The sequence below is a fragment of the Galleria mellonella genome, unplaced genomic scaffold, assembly GCF_026898425.1.
Source record: "Galleria mellonella isolate WM207_F2 unplaced genomic scaffold, CSIRO_AGI_GalMel_v1 utg158, whole genome shotgun sequence".
NCBI lineage: Eukaryota > Metazoa > Arthropoda > Insecta > Lepidoptera > Pyralidae > Galleria > Galleria mellonella.
In genome coordinates, this window is record NW_026442003.1 from 3,061,040 (window position 1) to 3,081,215 (window position 20,176).

General features: G+C 38.7%; 1 protein-coding gene across 1 annotated transcript in view; it reads left to right on the top strand.

Annotated features, from left to right (window-relative positions):
* Positions 1–20,176, top strand: part of LOC128200120 (Kv channel-interacting protein 1-like) — a 129,781-nt gene that overhangs the window by 88,698 nt on the left and 20,907 nt on the right. The window contains exon 4 of the mRNA XM_052892412.1: positions 19,309–19,439. Coding sequence (XP_052748372.1) covers positions 19,309–19,439 — 131 coding nt within the window. The remainder of the gene's footprint in view (positions 1–19,308; positions 19,440–20,176) is intronic.

Genomic DNA, 20,176 nt, shown 5'->3' on the forward strand with positions numbered 1-20,176 from the left:
ACATTTGTATGTATCTATATAATGTAAGGATAGGAGTTAACTTAGGTGAGGAAGAAGGGGGGTAAAGAGGTTTCTACAGGGTCGGCAACGCGCGCGTAATACCTCTGGTATTGCAGGCGTTCATAGGCTACGGTAACCGCTTACCATCAGGTGGGCTGCATGCTTGTTTGCCACCTCAGTGGTATAAAAAAAGTCAGTTAGCTTATCGTGGCGAATTAACCACGATGGTTTACAAGGTATCTTGCTAGCAATGGGGTTGCTAATCCCCATTACTAATAATCCCTTCCCCCCACGTGGCTAGATTTAATCCTAAACTAGCACATAGGTTATTGTATACACTAATTCATGCGGTCAAAGCCGGGGGAAATGTCTTGTAGTATAAAAGTTGATGGACAAAAAAACCGATTTTAAATATGACTAAATCAGTAAAGAGCATATTCCTTTTTAAAAGGCCGGCAGCACGCCTGCAATGCCGTTGGTGTTGTGGGTGATCATGGGCGGCGGTAGTCACTCACCATCAGGTGAGACGCATGTTTGCCCTCTGTGTTGTAAAAAAAAATGGGTTTAATCTTACAGACTGATATGATTTTAGATAAAAAAAATAATTTTTCAAATCGGTTCACAACTGACGGAGTTATGAGAGAACAAACGTAAAAAAAGAAAAGAAAAATAACCTACAGCCGAGTTGAGAACTTTTTTTTGAAGTCTCTTAAATACCGTGCGAAGCCGGGGCGGGTTGCCAATACATACATACATACATACATATCTGAATCGAAGCATTTGGCGTTCCATTGTTTCTGCCTACCCTAATGGGAGACGGGTTGCCAATTAGAAAATATAATTCCTATATTAAATTACCAAATAGTCACCGTTATTTTTTGTAGTCTTATTTCAAAAGACATGAAAGACGTCTGATTCTCTTTATACTGCTTGCATTATTAATTACAGGTCATTATAATTGAGTCTTGGCGTCTAATTTCCTTTATAAATCCACGACGCAACGAAAAAATGCTGTCGTGTTGATCTTTTATAATTAATTTTTTTTTATACAACTTAGAATGGCAAACAAGCTGACGGCCCACCTGATGGAAAGTGCTAACCGTCGCCTAAAGACATGAGCAGTACCATGGACATAACAGAGTATACTGTTTCACCCATGATACCCATCATGCGTTGCCATTCCTGAGGAATTAGGTGTTATTCCTCTGTACCCAGTAAATTCACTGCCATATCCCACCCTTCAAACCGAAACATAGCACATGAAAACACAACTGCTTCACGGTAGAAACATGAAAGTGAGAGAGGTGGCCAAGCAATCGACTTTTATACAAAGTCACCGTCTGCCATATCTCGCCCTTCAAACTGTTTCGGTTTGAAGGGTGGGATATGGCAGTGAATTTACAGGGTACAGTGGAATAACACCTTAATCTTCAGAAATAGCAACGCATGGGGGGTATCATGGACGAAACAGTATACTCTGTTATGTCCACGGTACTGCTCATGTTTATAGGGGACAGTTATAACTTTTCATCAGGTGGGCAGTCAGCTTGTTTGCCATTCTAAGTTGCATAAAAAAAGAGCGCACTTTGTTTTGAAGTCGATTGATAATCGTGTGAAGCGTATGGTATGAAATGGCGCAACAGCGCGACGTTCATTGTAACTGACAATGTGGAACTTCCAGTAACTTTGCTATTCACATACTTTGTATATATACGTGTGCATGTTAGTACGTAACTACTGATTACTGGCTGACTCGGGGGACAAGGATTGTTAAGGATATAATACGAATAGTAACCCTCAAGATCATCATTTCAGCCATTATCTGTCCACTGCTGGACATCAACCTCCCCCCATAGACTTTTTTTTAACGAGTGATAATGGAATGGTAACCCCGCTCGCGCTATCGGTATACACTGGCGGGGCACCAGTGGAAGATGATAGGTGAGAATGAATGCAGGTCTGTTGGCTCGCCATGATGAATTCGACAAGAATTAACCATGATGGTTTCCACTGGGAACCGCGTGGAGGTCGACCTGAGAGGATATATTGCTAGCAATGTGGCTATTAGACCCCATTACTAACAATCCCTTTCCCCCCTCCCCCGTAGACTGCCATAAAGAACGGTCCTGAGCTACCTGCATCCACTGACTCCCTGCAATGCATTTCAGGTCGTCACTCCATCTTGTGGGGGATTGTTTAACACTGCGTTTACCCGCACGTAGTGTTTTCATGGCTGTGTTCGGTTTGAAGGGTGGGATATGGCGTGAATTTACAGGGTACAGAAGAATAACACCTGAGTCCTCAGGAATGGCAACGCATGGGTGGTATCATGGGTGAAATAGTATACTCTGTTACGTCCATGGTACTGCTCATATCTATAGGCGACGGTTACCACTTTCCATCGGGTGGATCGTCGGCTTGTTTGCCATTCTAAATTGTATAAAAAAACTCTTTTTTAAAAATTGGTTAATAAATATGTGTCTAAATTGAGCCCAATTTTGATAGCATCGTAGAGTCGTGTCGAGCGGCACGTCATTTGTCTTGGTGCCAGGCGGAACAGACTGTTGTCTACAAGCGTTCAAAGAACTGTCAATGATATTAAAATGATACACGAATATAATATATTCCTATCACATCAGCCTTTAGCTGTCCACTGCTGAACATAAGCCTTGCCCTAGGAGGGGTTTTGCCAGTAGTTGCCACGCTTAGCAGGCGGATTGGCAACCGCAGTTAGGCTTTAGAGATGTTTTAAGAGGGACACTGCTGTCCATCCCTCGCCCTTCCTTAGTTGCCTCTTACGACACCCACGGGAAAGAAAGGGGTGGTCCATTCTATGCCGGGACCATACGGTTAATATATAATATGAAATACTCAGCAGGTCGTACTCGACACGACACTAACTGTAAGGCGGTCGTTTAAAAGTATTGCATACTTGTTGTTGTACAACTTTCGTGAAAGGGGGAAAGGGATTATTAGCAATGGAGTTTGACAGCCCCATTGCTAGCAAATATGCCCTATTAGGTCGATTTCCACGCGGTTCCCCCTGGAAACCATCGTGAACAATTCTTGTTGAATTCGTCACGATGGGCCAACTGACCTGCTTCATTCTCATCTATCATCCTTCACTGGTGCCCCGCCAGCGTATCCCTATAGCGCAGGCGGGGTTACCATTCCATTATCACCCATTAAAAAAAAAACATTCGTGAAAGCTACGCGCGACCGTGGCGCCGCCTAGTTGCGCGGCGGCTCATTTCGTCTCGTCTCACATTACGAAGCGATAAATTGCTCGCCCCCAATTCTGAAGGCTCACAATTGTTTTACATTTGCCTCCGTTACGCACAATGCAGGGTGGCGTTTACATTAATACTAGTCTTTACACGCGACTTAGTGTATAACTACAGTATAGATATATAGTATGAATAATATGACAGTTCATCCAGCTGGTAAATAGAATAGAAAGGTATTTTATTTTAATGGATGATAATGGTATGGTAACCCCGCCTGCGCTATCGGTATACACCGGCGGGGCACCAGTGAGGGGTGATAGATGAGGATGAAGTAGGTCAGTTAGCCCATCGTGACGAATTCAACGATAAATTAGTCACGATGGTTTCCAGGGGGAACCGTGTGGAGGTCGACCTGAGAACTCTTTATATATATATATATATATATATATATATATATATAAGAAATAAATATTATTTGTTTTATATATTTTGCTTTTCTTTACTGTGTAAGAGGCGATTAAGGGAAGTGGTCGACGGGTGAGCAGTAGCATCCCTTTTAAAACAACTCCAATAGCATTACTGCGATTGCCAAGCCGCCAAGCGTGGCAAATACTGGCAAGTTCCCTCTTATGTGGGAGTTCTATGCTCGGCAGTGGGTAATTAACAATAATTGTTTAAAATATAGGAAGATATCAAGTCGACTGAGAGCTTTCATCGAAAATGTTCCGTACTGCATTCAAAAAATCCATAAAATATATAATATATTGTATAAAAGTTTATCTTATATATCTTCCATGTACAGACAGTGGCCAGTTACGATGGTACTGCTCATGCCTATAGGCGACGGTTACCACTTTCCATCAACATCTTGATGTTCCACTTCCAGTCCAATCTGGCGTCGCATATGAGGGTTCACACTGGTGAGCGATGGAGAAGTTGTTTTTTTTATTTTAAAACCTGGTTATTTAGTGTGTTTGATATCATCACCACCAGAGGGAGACTTTGTACAAAAGTCGATTGCTGGGTACCTCTGTCCCATTCGTGTTTCAACCGTGAAGCAGTTGTGTTTGCAGGGCTGTGTTTCGGTTTGAAGGGTGGGATATGGCAGTGAATTTACAGGGTACAGAGAAATAACACCTGAGTCCTCAGGAATGGCAACGCACGGGGGGTATCATGGGTAAAACAGTATACTCTGTTATGTCCACGGTACTGCTCATGTCTATAGGCGACGGTTACCACTTTCCATCAGGTGGGGCCGTCAGCTTGTTTGCCATTCTAAGTTGTATAAAAAAAAAAGTTTTTACAATATATATTGGTATAGATTACGGTGTAATTTATTTATTTATTTGTATACGACTGAATAACACATATGTACGTGTATATGTACAAGACATACACGTATGAGAACAAAGCATTGCGCTCCGTTTTAAGCCAGCCGCGTGATGGGTCGAGTCGGCTAATGTAACACGAAGTTGTACGGGACAGCTGCGCCGGCCGCCATACCTAATGTCGGTGCGGCGCGGTGCACGCCGGTCACGTCGGCCGGTCACCGTTACGGGCGCGCGTGACCGGCGCCGCGGCGTGACGGAATGACGAGATGGAATTTACAATTTGTTGTACAGACACTATTCGGTAGTGTGTTTTTTTAATAAATGAATATGCCATTAATACCAGAGGGAGACTTTGTACGAAAGTCGTTTGCTTGGGTACCTCTGTCCCATTCGTGTTTCAACTGTAAAGCAGTTGTGTTTGCATAGCTGTGTTTCGGTTTGAAGGGTGGGATATGGCGTGAATTTACTGGGTACAGAGGAATAACACCTGAGTACTCAGGAATAGCAACGCATGGGGTGTATCGTGGGCGAAACAGTATACTCTGTTATGTCCATGGTACTGCTCGTGTCTATAGGCGACGGTTACCACTTTCCATCAGGTGGGCCGTCAGCTTGTTTGCCATTGTAAGTTGTATAAAAAAAAAATGACTCACAACTATGTCAGTTTTTTTAATGGGTGATAATGGAATGGTAACCCCACCTGTACTAACGGTGTACGCTGGCGGGGCACCAGTGAGAGGTGATAGGTGAGGATGAAAAGACAGGTCAGTTAGCCCATTGTGACGAATTCAACGATAAATCAGTCACGATAGTTTCACTCGGTTCCCGCGTGGAGGTCGACCTGATACGATATATTGATAGCAATGAGAACTAACCTCCCCATTACTAACAATCCCTCTCTCCCCAACTATGTCAGTTGAGAACCGATTTAGAAATATATTTTTGGTCTGAAAGGATGTACTTACAAATTGGTCCTGTTATCTCTTATTCTTATTTTATCAATATCGGTTTAGTGGTTTAGTTTTGAAATCAAGACAACTGGTTTAAAGTAGTTTTTTTCTGTGGAACACAACTTTAAATTGCTTATGATTAAACTAGTCGTTTCCCGCTGTTCTGCTCTCGTGAGCGAGTAAAGAAAGTGTTTTATATATTAAAATAAATTGAGAATATGTTTTATTTAAGTAAATTTAAATATAAACATTTTTGACCAGTTATTTTTTTATGAAACTTTTATGTATCTATTTTTTGTGTTACTATGGCGCACTCGTGAGAAATTGTGTAACCTCTTTTATGTATTTTTTTTTTGTTTTTTTTTTTATCTATGTTTTGTATTATTTCTTTTTAGGTATGTACCAGTAGCTAATGTTATTTGTGTGCTGTAAGTGATGTAAATAAATTATCTATCTATCTATAAATTAGAATAGAATAGATACATTTATTGCCATACAATTACAATATAAAATATAAATAACATATACAAAAAGTGTCCCATACTCAGCAAAAGGAACCGGCTCAGCTGATGCTGTGAGTGTCCCAGCGCAATGTGAACAGCTGCACAGCGCTGGTTTTCAGCCAGTCCCTCTCTTAACAAAACAACCAAAGTGCAGGGTACCACTGTAAATTACTCTACATGTAAATTACTAAATCTATCGTCTAGTTCCTAATACAATTTTAGCTGAGAGAAACGGGCAAGAAACTCAGCTGTTGCTAAACAGCAACAAAAAACTAAACAAAATTTGTGTTTACAAATTTAAAAAGAAATATAAATTGTTAAGATTATTATTAATTTAGGATGTAACCTGTCCATATTTTTTTATACAACTTAGAATGGCAAACAAGCTGACGGCTCACCTGATGGAAAGTGGTAACCGTCGCCTATAGACATGAGCAGTACCGTGGACCATCCATATATTTATATTATTTCATATAATGTATTGTATGTGTTTTATGTATGTATAATTTTTGTAAGTACATTATTCTAAACGTTTGTATGTTCATTTATTTTTAAATGTATTAACGTTGTTATCTCTCAAAATATTTATTAAATTTACAAATTGTTTTCGCTAGATCAACGCACCGCCATTTGCTCTCTCTGTTTAGCGTAACGGTCGACTGGTAGAGAATGCCATCAGGCATTGAGTCCGCCCTGTACACATTTTTCTAACGTGTGCAAAAGTATAAACAAATAAATCAAATTTCGTCACAAATCCATCCAGCAGTTTTTGCGTGAAAGAGTAACAAATATACCGTGGCATAATAATAGGGTTGCAGAGCGGCGGAAATGTCACGAGGCTCCGGCCTGAGGGGGCCCTGGTGCGAATCTAACATTTACATAATTGCAACATAGTTTGTAAAACTAATTGTTAAACTAAAAGTCTACCAGAAGGAGATTTTGTATGAAAGTCATTTGCTTACGCACCTCTGTCTCATTCGTGTTTCTACCGTGAAGCAGTTGTGTTTGCATGTCTGTGTTCCGGTTTGAAGGGTGGGATATGGCGTAAATTTACAGGGTACACAGGAATAACACCTGAGTCCTCAGGAATAGCAACGCATGGGGGGTATCATGGGCGAAACAGTATACTCTGTTATGTCCATGGTACTGCTCATGTCTATAGGCGACGGTTACCACTTTCCATCAGGTGGGCCGTCAGTTTGTTTGCCGTTCTAAGTTGCATAAAAAAAACACTACACGGCACCACTAAACATGTGGGTGGATATTTGTTACTCACACACGCATATACATACAAATATCCATGCAAACTTACGCATTTATGAAAATAGTAGGGTTCGAAACCCACGCCAATTTCGGACGAGATCATACAGTACGCAAAGACGTTGAGTAAAAATATGCAAATGACTGTGAAACCCGTATCAAAACGCGACTCGTGATTCGGAAAAGTAAGCGGAGGGAAAGACGGACGGACGGACAGCGACTCTGTTATGTATTCAGAAATTATTATAATTTACGAATTTATTCTTTAAACAGCTGACGAACGGTGCTTTGCTCTTTTGACGGCGAAACAGTAAACTGAGTTGTAAACATTTTGTATTGTTATGGCACACACACGAAAGGAAAAAATATAATTTACCAGAGGGAGACTTTGTACAAAAGTCGATTGCTTGGGTACCTCTGTCCCATTCGTGTTTCAACCGTGAAGCATTTGTGTTTGCATGGCTGTTTCGGTTTGAAGGGTCTTTTTTGATGGGTGAAAATGGTATGGCAACCCCGCCCGCGCCAACGGGATACGCCGGCGGAGCACCAGTGAAGGGTGATAGATGAGAATGAAAACAGGCCAGTTAGCCCATCATGATGAATTCATCAAGAATTTATCATGATAGTTTCCAGGGGGAACCGCGAGGAGGTCGACCTGGTTGGGTATATTGCTAGCAATGGGACTCTCAGTCTCCATTACTAACAATCCCTTTCCATAATTACCATAATTATGTTTTTTTATACAACTTAGAATGGCAAACAAGCTGATGGCCTACCTGATAGAAAGTGGTAACCGTTGCCTATAGACATGAGCAGTACCATGGACATAACAGAGTATACTGTTTCGTCCATGATACCTCCCATGCGTTGTCATTCCTGAGGACTCAGGTGTTATTCCTCTGTACCCAGTAAATTCACTGCCATATCCCACCGTTCAAACCGAAACACAGCCATGCAAACACAACTACTTCACGGTTGAAACACGAATGGGACACAGGTACCCAAGCAATCGACTTTTGTACAAAGTCTCCCTCTGGTAAGATCCCTCTTAGGGTATACCTTATATATTGATTATATATATTTGTTGTTTATATATATTTATTTGTGTATCTCTGTAAATTTTAGTATGTATGTATATCAATAATTAGTAGTACCGCATTCGAGTATTCTGACACTTCCCTATGGTTGACTGGGAGAGAACGCTTCTAGCATTAAGTCCGCCATGTACACATATATGTACTAATGAATAAATAAATAAATAAGATTAATAATGTCACTTTTTATAACATTCACAATTAAATTCCTTAGTATTTATTAGAAAACTAACCGTTTCCCGCGGCGTTGCCCGCTTCTAACTATGTAGTTCCCGTATATCATTTCCATTGGTAACTCTTCTTGAATCCTGTTGTATGTGTATTAATTATATTGTATTATATACTTAAATGATAATTACGTACCTAATACCATTATAAAGTTCCAGCCAATTGAACTGATCGGTTATTTTATAGCATTTTATATGTGACTCTTTAGATTGATATAACTTTTTTATTTATGAACCTATTGAAATATTATTATTTGTTATTTATTATATTTCTCACCACAAACAATTAAGGACTTAACATCTATAACTTGCAAAACATTTTAACAATATTATTTGTGGGAGCTGGTGCCTGTACTAGGTATTAAACCTGTATTACAAGTCACCAGGAAATAAAACAAACACTATATGTTAAGTGGAGCAAACTGTAACGTGTAAGTAGAAACCGCGTTGAAATTGGTTCAGTCGTTTCTGAGATGCGTGTGATGTGAGAGCGTGCACAAACGTACAGACAAACAGATAAACAGACATAAATTCTAAAAATCATTGTTTTGGGTTATCACGATAGGTGACCCCGCCTGCGCTAACGGGATACGCTGGCGGAGCACCAGTGAAGGGTGATAGATGAGAATGAAAACAGGCCAGTTAGCCCATCATGATGAATTCATCAGGAATTAACCATGATAGTTTCCAGGAGGAACCGCGAGGAGGTCGACCTGGTTGGGTATATTGCTAGCAATGAGATTCTCAGTCTCCATCACTAACAATCCCTTTCCCCCCAACCATAAACCGGATGGGTTGAAAAACTAAATGAACTCTCAATTGTGATAAAATAGAAACGAGACCAAAACAGGAGTGAAACCTATCTATTATAAAAGGAATAATGAAAATCGGTTTAAAAATGGCCGCGTAATCGATATAAAATGTGAACCAAGTTTAAACTGTCTACAAAATTCGCCTGAACGGTGTTGATAACAGGAGGTTTATGGGTATTAGTAAGTGAACTGGGAAATTATGACGATCTCATTAATTTTTGATCATTGTTGCCAGGTTGAGTGTTTTCCACAATTGTATGTAAATTTTTTTGCGTTGTATTGTAATAGAAAAAAAATATTGTTCTTGTGTAAAATGTAATAAATAATTTAAATATTATTATTACGTAATTATTATTTAATATTAAAACATATTCGTGAAAGTCAATCGCTGAATATATTCAAGAGCGGATTAAAAGAGCATCTTCTGTCCTCATAAACTTATTATGTCTATGTACGTATTTTATTTATTTATTTATTTTATTCTTTATTGCACAGTAAAATTTTGTACAAATGGCGAGCTTAATGCCATATGGCATTCTCTACCAGCTAACCATTGGGTAAAAACAGAAAGCGTATGAAGGGCAGATGTGGTGAAAAATATGTGACAATTATAGTAACACATTAAGGCAATACACAATATAAATATAATATACACATAAGAAATGCACATATAATACATAAACATTACTTTTAATATATATATGGATAAACTAATACATATGAAATATATACATATATATATATATACATACATATACATAAATTAAAACAACGATAAGCATTATGAGATATAATAACTATTGAGTGACCTGTAACTAGAGCTGGTTTTGTTGACTCAACAAATAATTAAAAAGTCTTCTTTTAAAAATATCTTTATTATTTTGTATGTAAAGAGATATTTTATGTTTATGTATATATATATATGTATTATTGTATACAGATATGTATTTATTTCGATTTTAATTGTATGAGTCACTTATATATGTCAACATATTTATTATTTTTTAATAGAAACATCTATACTGTTTCCTTCTATTATTGTACGCACACTGCCCGCTGGTAATTAATGCTCCTCTCCACTCAGTGTTTGCTGGTAGAGAACTCTTACAGAGTTAAGCTCGCCTGTTGTACATCTTTATTTTGTATATATATTATATGTTGTAATTTTTTATGTACAATAAAGAATAAATAAATAAATAAGGTATAAATAAGTTTTATTTATTAAGCTACGTATTTAGGGCCTACTGAAAATCAGTGTCGTGTGCTTCAGATATGAAACTGCGACATGTGCTGAGTTAGGTGCTTTGCACAAACACTGCTACATTCATTTTGTTTTTTATATGTTTTTCTTTTTATTTTAAATTCAAAGTGAAATAGTAATGTTATTATATAATCGTGTAGTCTTCATTATTATGTTGTTTTGTTATATGTAACATGTATAATTTACATTATTTTTCTTAAAGAGCGATTGTATTTAATTAATGATGTTATTTAAATGAAAAGTTTGTTTAATGTATGTGTAAATAAATAAATAAATTATAGTTAAAATATAGAATTATGTAGTTAGTGCTACATTTATATACTTTTTTTTATACAACTTAGAATGGCAAACAAGCTGACGGCCTGGGATGGAAAGTGATAACCGTCGCCTATAGACATGAGCTGTATCGTGGACATAACAGAGTATACTGTTTCGCCCATGATACCCCCCATGCGTTGCCATTCCTGAGGACTCAGGTGTTATTCCTCTGTACCCAGTAAATTCACGCCATATCCCACCCTTCAAACCGAAACACAGCCATGCAAACACAACTGCTTCATGGTTGAAACACGAATGGGACAGAGGTACCATGGTTCTTGTAAATAAATAAATACTAGTATTTTTTTTATTCGATTCGCGTCCTTGATATTCTTCTTCACTTTCCGACGGTCGCGGGTTCGATTCCCACACAATATCAACTCTGGAGGAGGGTTGGTGGGGGCCTCGGGATGGTTCCCTTTATCCCAGGGGCGACTACACTCCCCCTTCCCTTCCGGTCACGGGACGGCGGCTCTGCTCGTGATGCATGATGCTCAACTTTTGTTTCAGCTTCCTCTTCCTATATATACATATATGTATTTTTTTATTTATATGTACATATAAATTACCAGTTGTCTAGTACTTGCAGTGAAAATTCCACTGATTTGCTCCTAGATGGCGTTCTGTAAAATGTCTATACTATTATTATAATTGACTTCATTCTCGGCTAATTTGCCGGTTTTCTCAGACAACCTGTCCCAAAAACCTTTGGAAAAAAGAAAGCCGAGATCCCAACCTCTTTTATTGCGTGTGTGTATGTAAATATGCATATATATATATATATATATATATATATATATATATATATATATATATATATATATATATATATATATATATATATATATACTAGCTGACTCGGCAAACGTTGTTTTACCATATACATTATTTCTAGAACGTACTACAATTATTATATTCGATTGTATCTACATCTACGACCTTGCAACCATATTGCGGAATATAAAAATCGCGCTTAAAAAACAGGGGTTGATCGTAAAAGCGTGAAAATTTTAATTTGTATGTATTTTTCAATGCAAAGTCATAATAAAATAAAAATAAAAAAAAAATTGACAAAGAAATACAAAAAAATATTAAGGGGTGGGTCACCCTTATCATTGAGGGGTACGAAAAATAGATGTCGGCCGATTCTCAGACCTGCCCAGTATGCACACAAAATTTCATAAAAATCGGTTTTTGGCAGTTCTTTTATGGTATGACAATAATTAATGATATTTCTAAGGATAGATAGATAGATACTCTTTATTGTTGCCACCATAAGATTACAATAGTAAACTTATTGTATACATAAACAATAACTACAAGGATTACAATGTTTTTTACTGGATGATAATAAAAGCAGCCTCTTCGCGCGCTATCGGTATACGCTGGCGGGGCACCAGTAAGGGGTGACAGGTGACAGGTGAGGATGAAAAAGCAGGTCAGTTGGCATATAATGATTTTTTTTATCATCGTGCCTCCCGCAAAATTGTTTATAATTACTCCTCTCCATCCAAAGGTTGCCTGCAAGAGATCGCTCTTAGCGATAAGGTCGCCCATTGTTTTCTCATTGTGATTATTTCTTGTAATTATTTATATTTATATATATATATATATATATATATATATATATATATATATATATATATATATATATATATATATATATATTCTTTATTGCACTTGTAAGTTCCATATAAAATAATGTATTTATAAATGTTGTGAGCCAGGGTGGATTTATCTCTGACAGAGATCTCTTCCAGTCAACCCTGTACAGTAAGAAAGCATTTCGTTAGCGGGCAGCTGAAGTGCTGAAGTGAATAATAAGTTTACTATTGTAATCTTTTGGAGGAAACAATAAAGAGTATCTGTCTATCTATCTAATAACGAATTTATAAAGAAATGTATTTTTTGTTGTTATATTGTTACTTCATTCTCTCGCACTGTACAACTATGTTAAAGTGAATGCTGTGAATACCTATAACAGGCGTGTGCATTAATATTGTATTGTATTTAATGTTTGTTATACCTACATGTTATAATGCAATATGCTGTTGGTGTTCCTTTGAATAAATTAATTAATGAATAAAACCAATCAAGGTAGTAATCCAGGGGGAACCTCGTTAGGTCGTCACAATTGCATCACGGTAGAAACACGAATGGGACAGATGTACCCAAGCAATCGACTTTTTTACAGTCTCCCTCTGGTAAACTCCGACTTTAAGTGTTGCAAGTTTTTACCTTTTTTTATGGGTGATAATGGAATGGTAACCCCACTCGCGCTATCGGTATTAACCGGCGGGGCACCAGTGAGGGATGATAGGTGAGGATGAAGCAGGTCTGTTAGCCCATCGTGACGAATTCAACAAGAATTGTTCACGATGGTTTCCAGGGGGAACCACGTGGAGGTCGACCTGATATGGTGTATTGCTAGCAATGGGTGCATTAGACCCCATTACTAACAATCCCTTTCCCCCCGGGGGAACCTCGTTAGATCGACCTGATAGGGTATATTATTAGCAATAGGACTGTTAGATCCCCATTACTAACAATCCTTTCTCCCCAGAACTATGGTGTTATTCTATAATTTCATTGCCATATCCCACCCCTTTAACCGAAATACAACCAGTTTATTTTTAATAGATGATAATGGAATGGTAACCCCCGCCGCTAGCAATGGGACTATTAGATCCTATTACTAATAGTTTATATACTACACTCTGTCATGTCCATGGTACTGCTCATGTCTATAGGCGACGGTTACTACATTCCATCAGGTGGGCCGTCAGCTTGTTTGCCATTCTAAGTTGTATAAAAAGAAATGAAAGCTTAAACTCGAGGCGTGGCGCCGCGAGCCTGCTAAGACCTTACACTAAACTTATGCCATTATTTACTCATCGTGACATTGAAATATTGCTCTGGTAATGAACTTCAAGTATCTACCTACTATGGCTGCTGTCGATTTAACGTTCACTAGCCACCCGCCCCGGCTTTACGTGACCAGAGGAACTATGATTAAGATTCCATAAAAAACCGACTTTTTTTTATACAACTTAGAATAGCAAACAAGCTGACGGCCCACCTGATGGAAAGTGGTAACCGTCGCCTATACACATGAGCAGTACCATGGACATAACAGAGTATACTGTTTCGCCCATGATACCCACTTTCTTTCCACCAGACTTTCTATAAAAGTCGTTTGCTTGTGCACCTCTGTCCCATTCGTGTTTCTACCGTAAAGCAGTTGTGTTTGCATGGCTGTGTTTCGGTTTGAAGGGTGGGATATGGCAGTGAATTTACAGGGTACAGAGGAATAACACCTGAGTCCTCAGGAATGGCAACGCGTGAGGGGTATCATGGGCGAAACAGTACACTCTGTGATGTGCATGTTACTGCTCATGTCTATAGGCGACGGTTATCACTTTCCATCCCAGGCCGTCAGCTTGTTTGCCATTCTAAGTTGCATAAAAAAAAACTCACTTTCACATTTCGAACACTTTTCATGGTAAAATGTACTAACAAAACCTGGTCTTTGTCGCAAATAAAAGCTATAAATGAATGCATTCAAGCGAGTGTATAAAAAATTCAGCGGCTTAAAGAGCGCGTCCGTCTGTGAAGGGGCAGCCTTGTACAAAGCGTGTCAGGCCGGCGGCGTGCTCACATCTCCCTTTGAGATAACTGAATGGCGCCTCTGGTTCACGTGACACGCTAAGAAATATAAAATACGGGCCGATTACAGCGCTTCTTTCTTTACGGCTGACGTGGAATACTTTTTGTTGTTTAAAAAAGTTAAATCGTCTGTATTCATCTGATAAAGTTTCTTAGGATTGTGTTCCATAGACAACGACAACGACTACAGATGTGGTAAAACACACAGCAGTGTTTTGCTCTTTTGAGGGCAAAGCAATGAACTGAGTTGTGACCATTTTGTGTTACTGTGCCACACGCATGAAAAAGAAAGGAAATTGTTAATATATATATATATATATATATATATATATATATATATATATATATATATATATATATATATATATACTAGCTGACTCGGTAAACGTTGTTTTACCATATACATTATTTCGAGAATTATATATGAAAATATATCGTACTACAATTATTATATTCGATTGCCATCTTGCAACCCTATTGCGGAATATAAAAATCGCGATTAAAAAACAGGGGTTGATCGTAAAAGCGTGAAAATTTGAATTTGTATGTATTTTTCAATGCAAAATAATAATAAAATATTTAGAGGTGGGTCACCCTTATGATTGAGTGGTATGAAAAATAGATGTTGGCTGATTCTCATACTTACCCGATATGCACAAAAAATTCATAAAAATCGGTAAAGTCGTTTCGGAGGAGTTTGGTAACAAACACCGCGACACGAGAATTTTATATATTAGATATATTTTGTTGCTTTTTTTTTTTGTTTTTCATTCTTTTATCTCTTTTACTATGTATTATGTGTATGTTTGTATTGTAATTTGTGTGCTGTAAGTAATGCAAGTAAATTATCTATCTATCTATCTATCTATCTATCAAAACCTTAAAAAAGTTATTTTTATTTCAAAATTAAACGATTGAATCGATTTTGATAACATTTCTACGGGACTTAATCTATAAGTATAGAGGGAAAGGGATTGTTGGTAATGAGATGTAATAGCTCCATTGTTACCAACATACCCTCTCAGGTCGACCTCCACGCGGTTCCCCCTGGAAACCATCATGGTTAATTTTTGTCAAATTCATCATGGTGGGCCAACTGATCTGCATTCATTGTCACCCATCATACCTTACTGGTGCCCCGTCTGTGTATACATCGATAGTATGAACGGGGTTACCATTCCATTATCATCCATTAAAAAAAATCTGTAAGTATGTCCTTTCAGATAAAAAAAGAATTTTCCAAATCGGTTTACAACTGACGGAGTTATGAGGTGACAAACGTAAAGACAATACAACCAAATTGAGCACCTCTTTTTTTTAAGTCGGCTAAAAATGACTTTCTTAACATAGTGCTGGGTACTTTCCTTATCATCACCATATCACTCATTAACTGTCCTCTGCTGTACATAGGCCTCACCTTATTGGGTTTTTTTTATACCTCTGAAGTGGCAAACAAGCATACAGCCCACTTGATGGTAAGCGGTTACCGTAGCCTGTGAACGCCTGCAACTAATTAACCAGAGGTATTACGCGCGCGTTGCCGACCCTTAAGCAACCTCTCTCTTGACCCTGAAGAAAACTCTTTACCCCCCTTTTGAAGAACCCCATGCTGTAGTCTCTCGGGAAAACCTCGGCAGGGAGCTCATTCCATAACCTGAGTGTTCGTGGGAGGAAACGTCTCCGAAACTGCGCTGTACGCGACCATTGAGGCTGTAGGACATGAGGTATGAGTATTTTGTTGTAGTTCTCAAGCAGGCGAATTGGTAACCACAGTTAGGCTTTGGTGACGTTTTAAGAGGGACGTTGCTGTCCATTTATCGCCCATTTTGTTCTTTTAGTCGCCTCTTACGAACCAGAGGAAAGGAAGGGACGGCCCATTCTATGCCGGGACTACACGGCACTTTACGTAAACGAGGTCCAATAGAACATGCTTCTGGCCAACCCATTGCGGATTGTAGCCGTGAACATATTAATGTTGACATCCTCATTCAACCGGACTTCGGCGCGGCGATTAACCTTCAAAACAGACAAACATATTATGGGAAATGATCGATACAAAACCCATTACCGGATTCGAACAATGATCGATTGTCGACAGTGTTGGGCCGGCCTTATTCTGAAACGAATTTTTCCCGATGTTCGTGGAATAAATGTCGACTTTGATTAATGAGTTGGGCTGGGGTTACGGACACTGGTGCGCTGGTTAGGGCCGCCGCGCACGTGCGACTCACGCGCGACTGTTTCGTTATGACGACCACGGCGCTCCTATGGTTTTTTTTTAACGGATGATAATGGAATGGTAACCCCGTCTGCGCTAACGGTATACGCTGGCGGGGCACCAGTGAGGAATGATAGGTGAGGTAGGTAATTTGACAAAAATTTACCATGATGGTTTCTAGGAGGAACCGCGTGGAGGTCGACCTGAGAGGGTATATTGCTAGCAATAGGGCTATTATACATCATTACTAACAATCCCTTTCCCCCCTAGGCACCAGTGAGGGATGATAGATGAGAACGAAAAAAAGCAGGTCAGTTAGCCCACCGTGATGAATTGGAATTCAGCACGATGGTTTCCAGGGGATGTAGACCTGGTTGGTTATATTGCTAGCAATAGGGCTAAGTAGTCTCCGAATTCGAATCCATGCAATACTAATATAGTGTTCATGGGTTTGTTTGCATGGGTCTGGGTGCTTTCTGTAAATCATTATTATATACATCATCAATCTATTTCTAAAATAAAAAAATAATGCATTACCAACTGTCCCGTACTAGAAGCCAGTGCACTTTGTCATTTTGACAGCCAAGTGTTACTATACGTTGCATGACTATTACAGTGATAAATATTAGACGTGCAATTTAATTAATTTTATTGACATTTTTTACATTTTATTTTTATTGTTATAAGTTATTATTACTATAATTTTATATTGTACATGCCGATATGGTAGAATATGGAATAATGGACATGTAATTATTTTTTTTCAACTAATGTATGTACCCATATTCGTGCAATAAATGATTTGATTTGATTTGATTTGATTTGTTTATAATTTGATATTTGTGTCAATTGTGAATCTTTATTAATATTGTAAATGTGAAAGTTTATTTGTTTGTTATACGGGATGAAAGATATAGGCTATTTTTTTATCTCGCTCAGTAAACATATTCCCGCCTCACGGGCGAAGTCGCATGTAAAAGATAGTGTACAATAAAGTTCATACAAAGCAACTAAACAAACAACATTTGATTATTGATATTAGTAAAAAAAGAAAAACCACTTGAAATCTTTCATAAAAAAAGGTTTAATGATAAACAAATAAATATAACTGTGACGGCGCCGCGAGCGCTTACATCACAGCCGCTCATGATTAAGGGTCACGAAATGATCCCGAAACTAGTCGAGCTTTCACGATCTAATTGCACGTACGTTAAACTGGTAATTATTGCATTAAAAAATTTAATTAAATAATTAAGAAAGAAAAACTGCGTACAAATAAGTTAGCCAACTCTTACGTGAATTTTACCGCAACAATGTCGAAAGGACTTTCCCGAGACGTGTTCCTTTCGTCCTATAACCTCAGACCATTCACAGGTAGCGTGAATTAAATTGCGTTTAAAGAATCCAACATCAATTATGGCAAAATAGGTTATTTTTATTTAAAAACTAAATTTTCTAAAATTTCTATGAAACGAATCTATAAGTATATGCTTTTAGATAAAACAAGAATTTTTCAAATCATCAGGAAGGAGGGGGGGGGGGTTTGCTAGTAGTTGCCACGCTTAGCAGGCGAGTTGGCAACAGCAGTTAGGCTCTAGAGATGTTTTAAGAGAGACGCTGCTGTCTATCCTTTACCCTCCCTCAGTCGACTCTTACGACACCCACGGGAAAGAAAGGAGTGGACTATTCTGGCCTATAATTGTACATATGTTTATGCAAATAAATGATTGATCAATTGAAATATTAATGCGATCAGTAGCAAGTCTGCGGCGCTCCTTAGACAACAATGGAAGTGGAGCGGCGAGTGGGTTATTATGTGTCCATAGGCTTCTATTACATTAGGCTTTTAGGCACCCGCCGCGGAGCGCTGTGCAAACTAGAAGTAAAACTGTGTACTACAAAAAGTCGACTTCAGTCGTATGCCAGTTTTGGCATTATGCAAAAAGTACTGCGCCAAAGTGGATGCAGTTCTCACAGTACACCTGAAGGTCTAAGTTAAAATTGGGTATATGTGTTGTTCTGATTCGGCATTTATCACCAGAGGGAGACTGTACAAAAGTCGTTTGTTTGAGCACCTCTGTCCCATTCGTGTTTCTACCGTGAAGCAGTTGTGTTTGCATGGCTGTGTATCGGTTTGAAGGGCGGGATATGGCAGTGAATTTACAGGGTACAGAGGAATAACACCTGAGTCCTCAGGAATGGCAACGCATGGGGGGGGGGGGATCATGTGCGAAACAGTATACTCTGTTATGTCTATGGTACTGCTCATGCCTATAGGCGACGGTTACCACTTTCCATCAGGTGGGCCGTCAGCTTGACTGCCATTTTAAGTTGTATAAAAAAAGGTTATGATGTACGTATTTTGTGGTAAATTAATTGTATTAAGACTATTAAGTTCTTATTGTTATTAATGTCTGTTAATATGAGTCCGTTGGTGGCAGAGGACGAGTGCGAGGAGTCGGTGTGCGGCGGCGGCGCCGTGCGGCACCGGCCCGAGCCGCTGGGCGCGTTGGCGCAGTCCACGCGCTTCACCAAGCACGAGATCAAGCTCATGTACAGGGGCTTCAAACAGGTACGCGTTGGTGATTCAGACTCAACAGTTTCCTCACGTCAAGGCTACTAATTCATACATTCTCTTCCAGCCAGCTCTATCCCAGGCCATATCTTTGACCTCCCTATATGACATGACACCTAGTGGTCCTTTACCTTCTTTTCTTTACAGTGCTAGACATAAATTTAGGCATGTTCAGTGAGTGATGTTCGTGCTCATGGTCAGAAAGGTAGATTCGGTTAGATTTGGTTTGGTGGAAGATACAAAAATGATCCTGTTTTTATAAAATCCCCACATTTACCAACTCACATTGGTAAATGCTAACATTTACTGGTAAAACTTAAGAATAGAATAGAATAGAAATCATTTATTCAAATAAACTTACATTGAAGCACTTTTGAAAAGTCATTACATTTTTTTTAATTTACCGCTCGTTCGGAAAGCTGTCTCATCACAAGAAGAACGAGCAAGAAACTTGCGTGATGCTCTTTTAAATAATTTTATTATTATTTTACATTTTTAAGTTTAATTGTGTGAATACAAACCACCAATTAGCACTAATTCAATTAAATACTCAAAAAGAAAAAAAAAATTGAATACATAACCAACTGGTTAAACAATTAATAAGAGGAAATCAGTCATAGTGATTAGAGCAGACCAGTCCCTACAAGCAGCACCCGTTCACGAGTATGACGGATGAGCCAGCCATCACTGCGCTCGACCATATTTTAGGGAGCCCAATGACCCGGCCCACCACG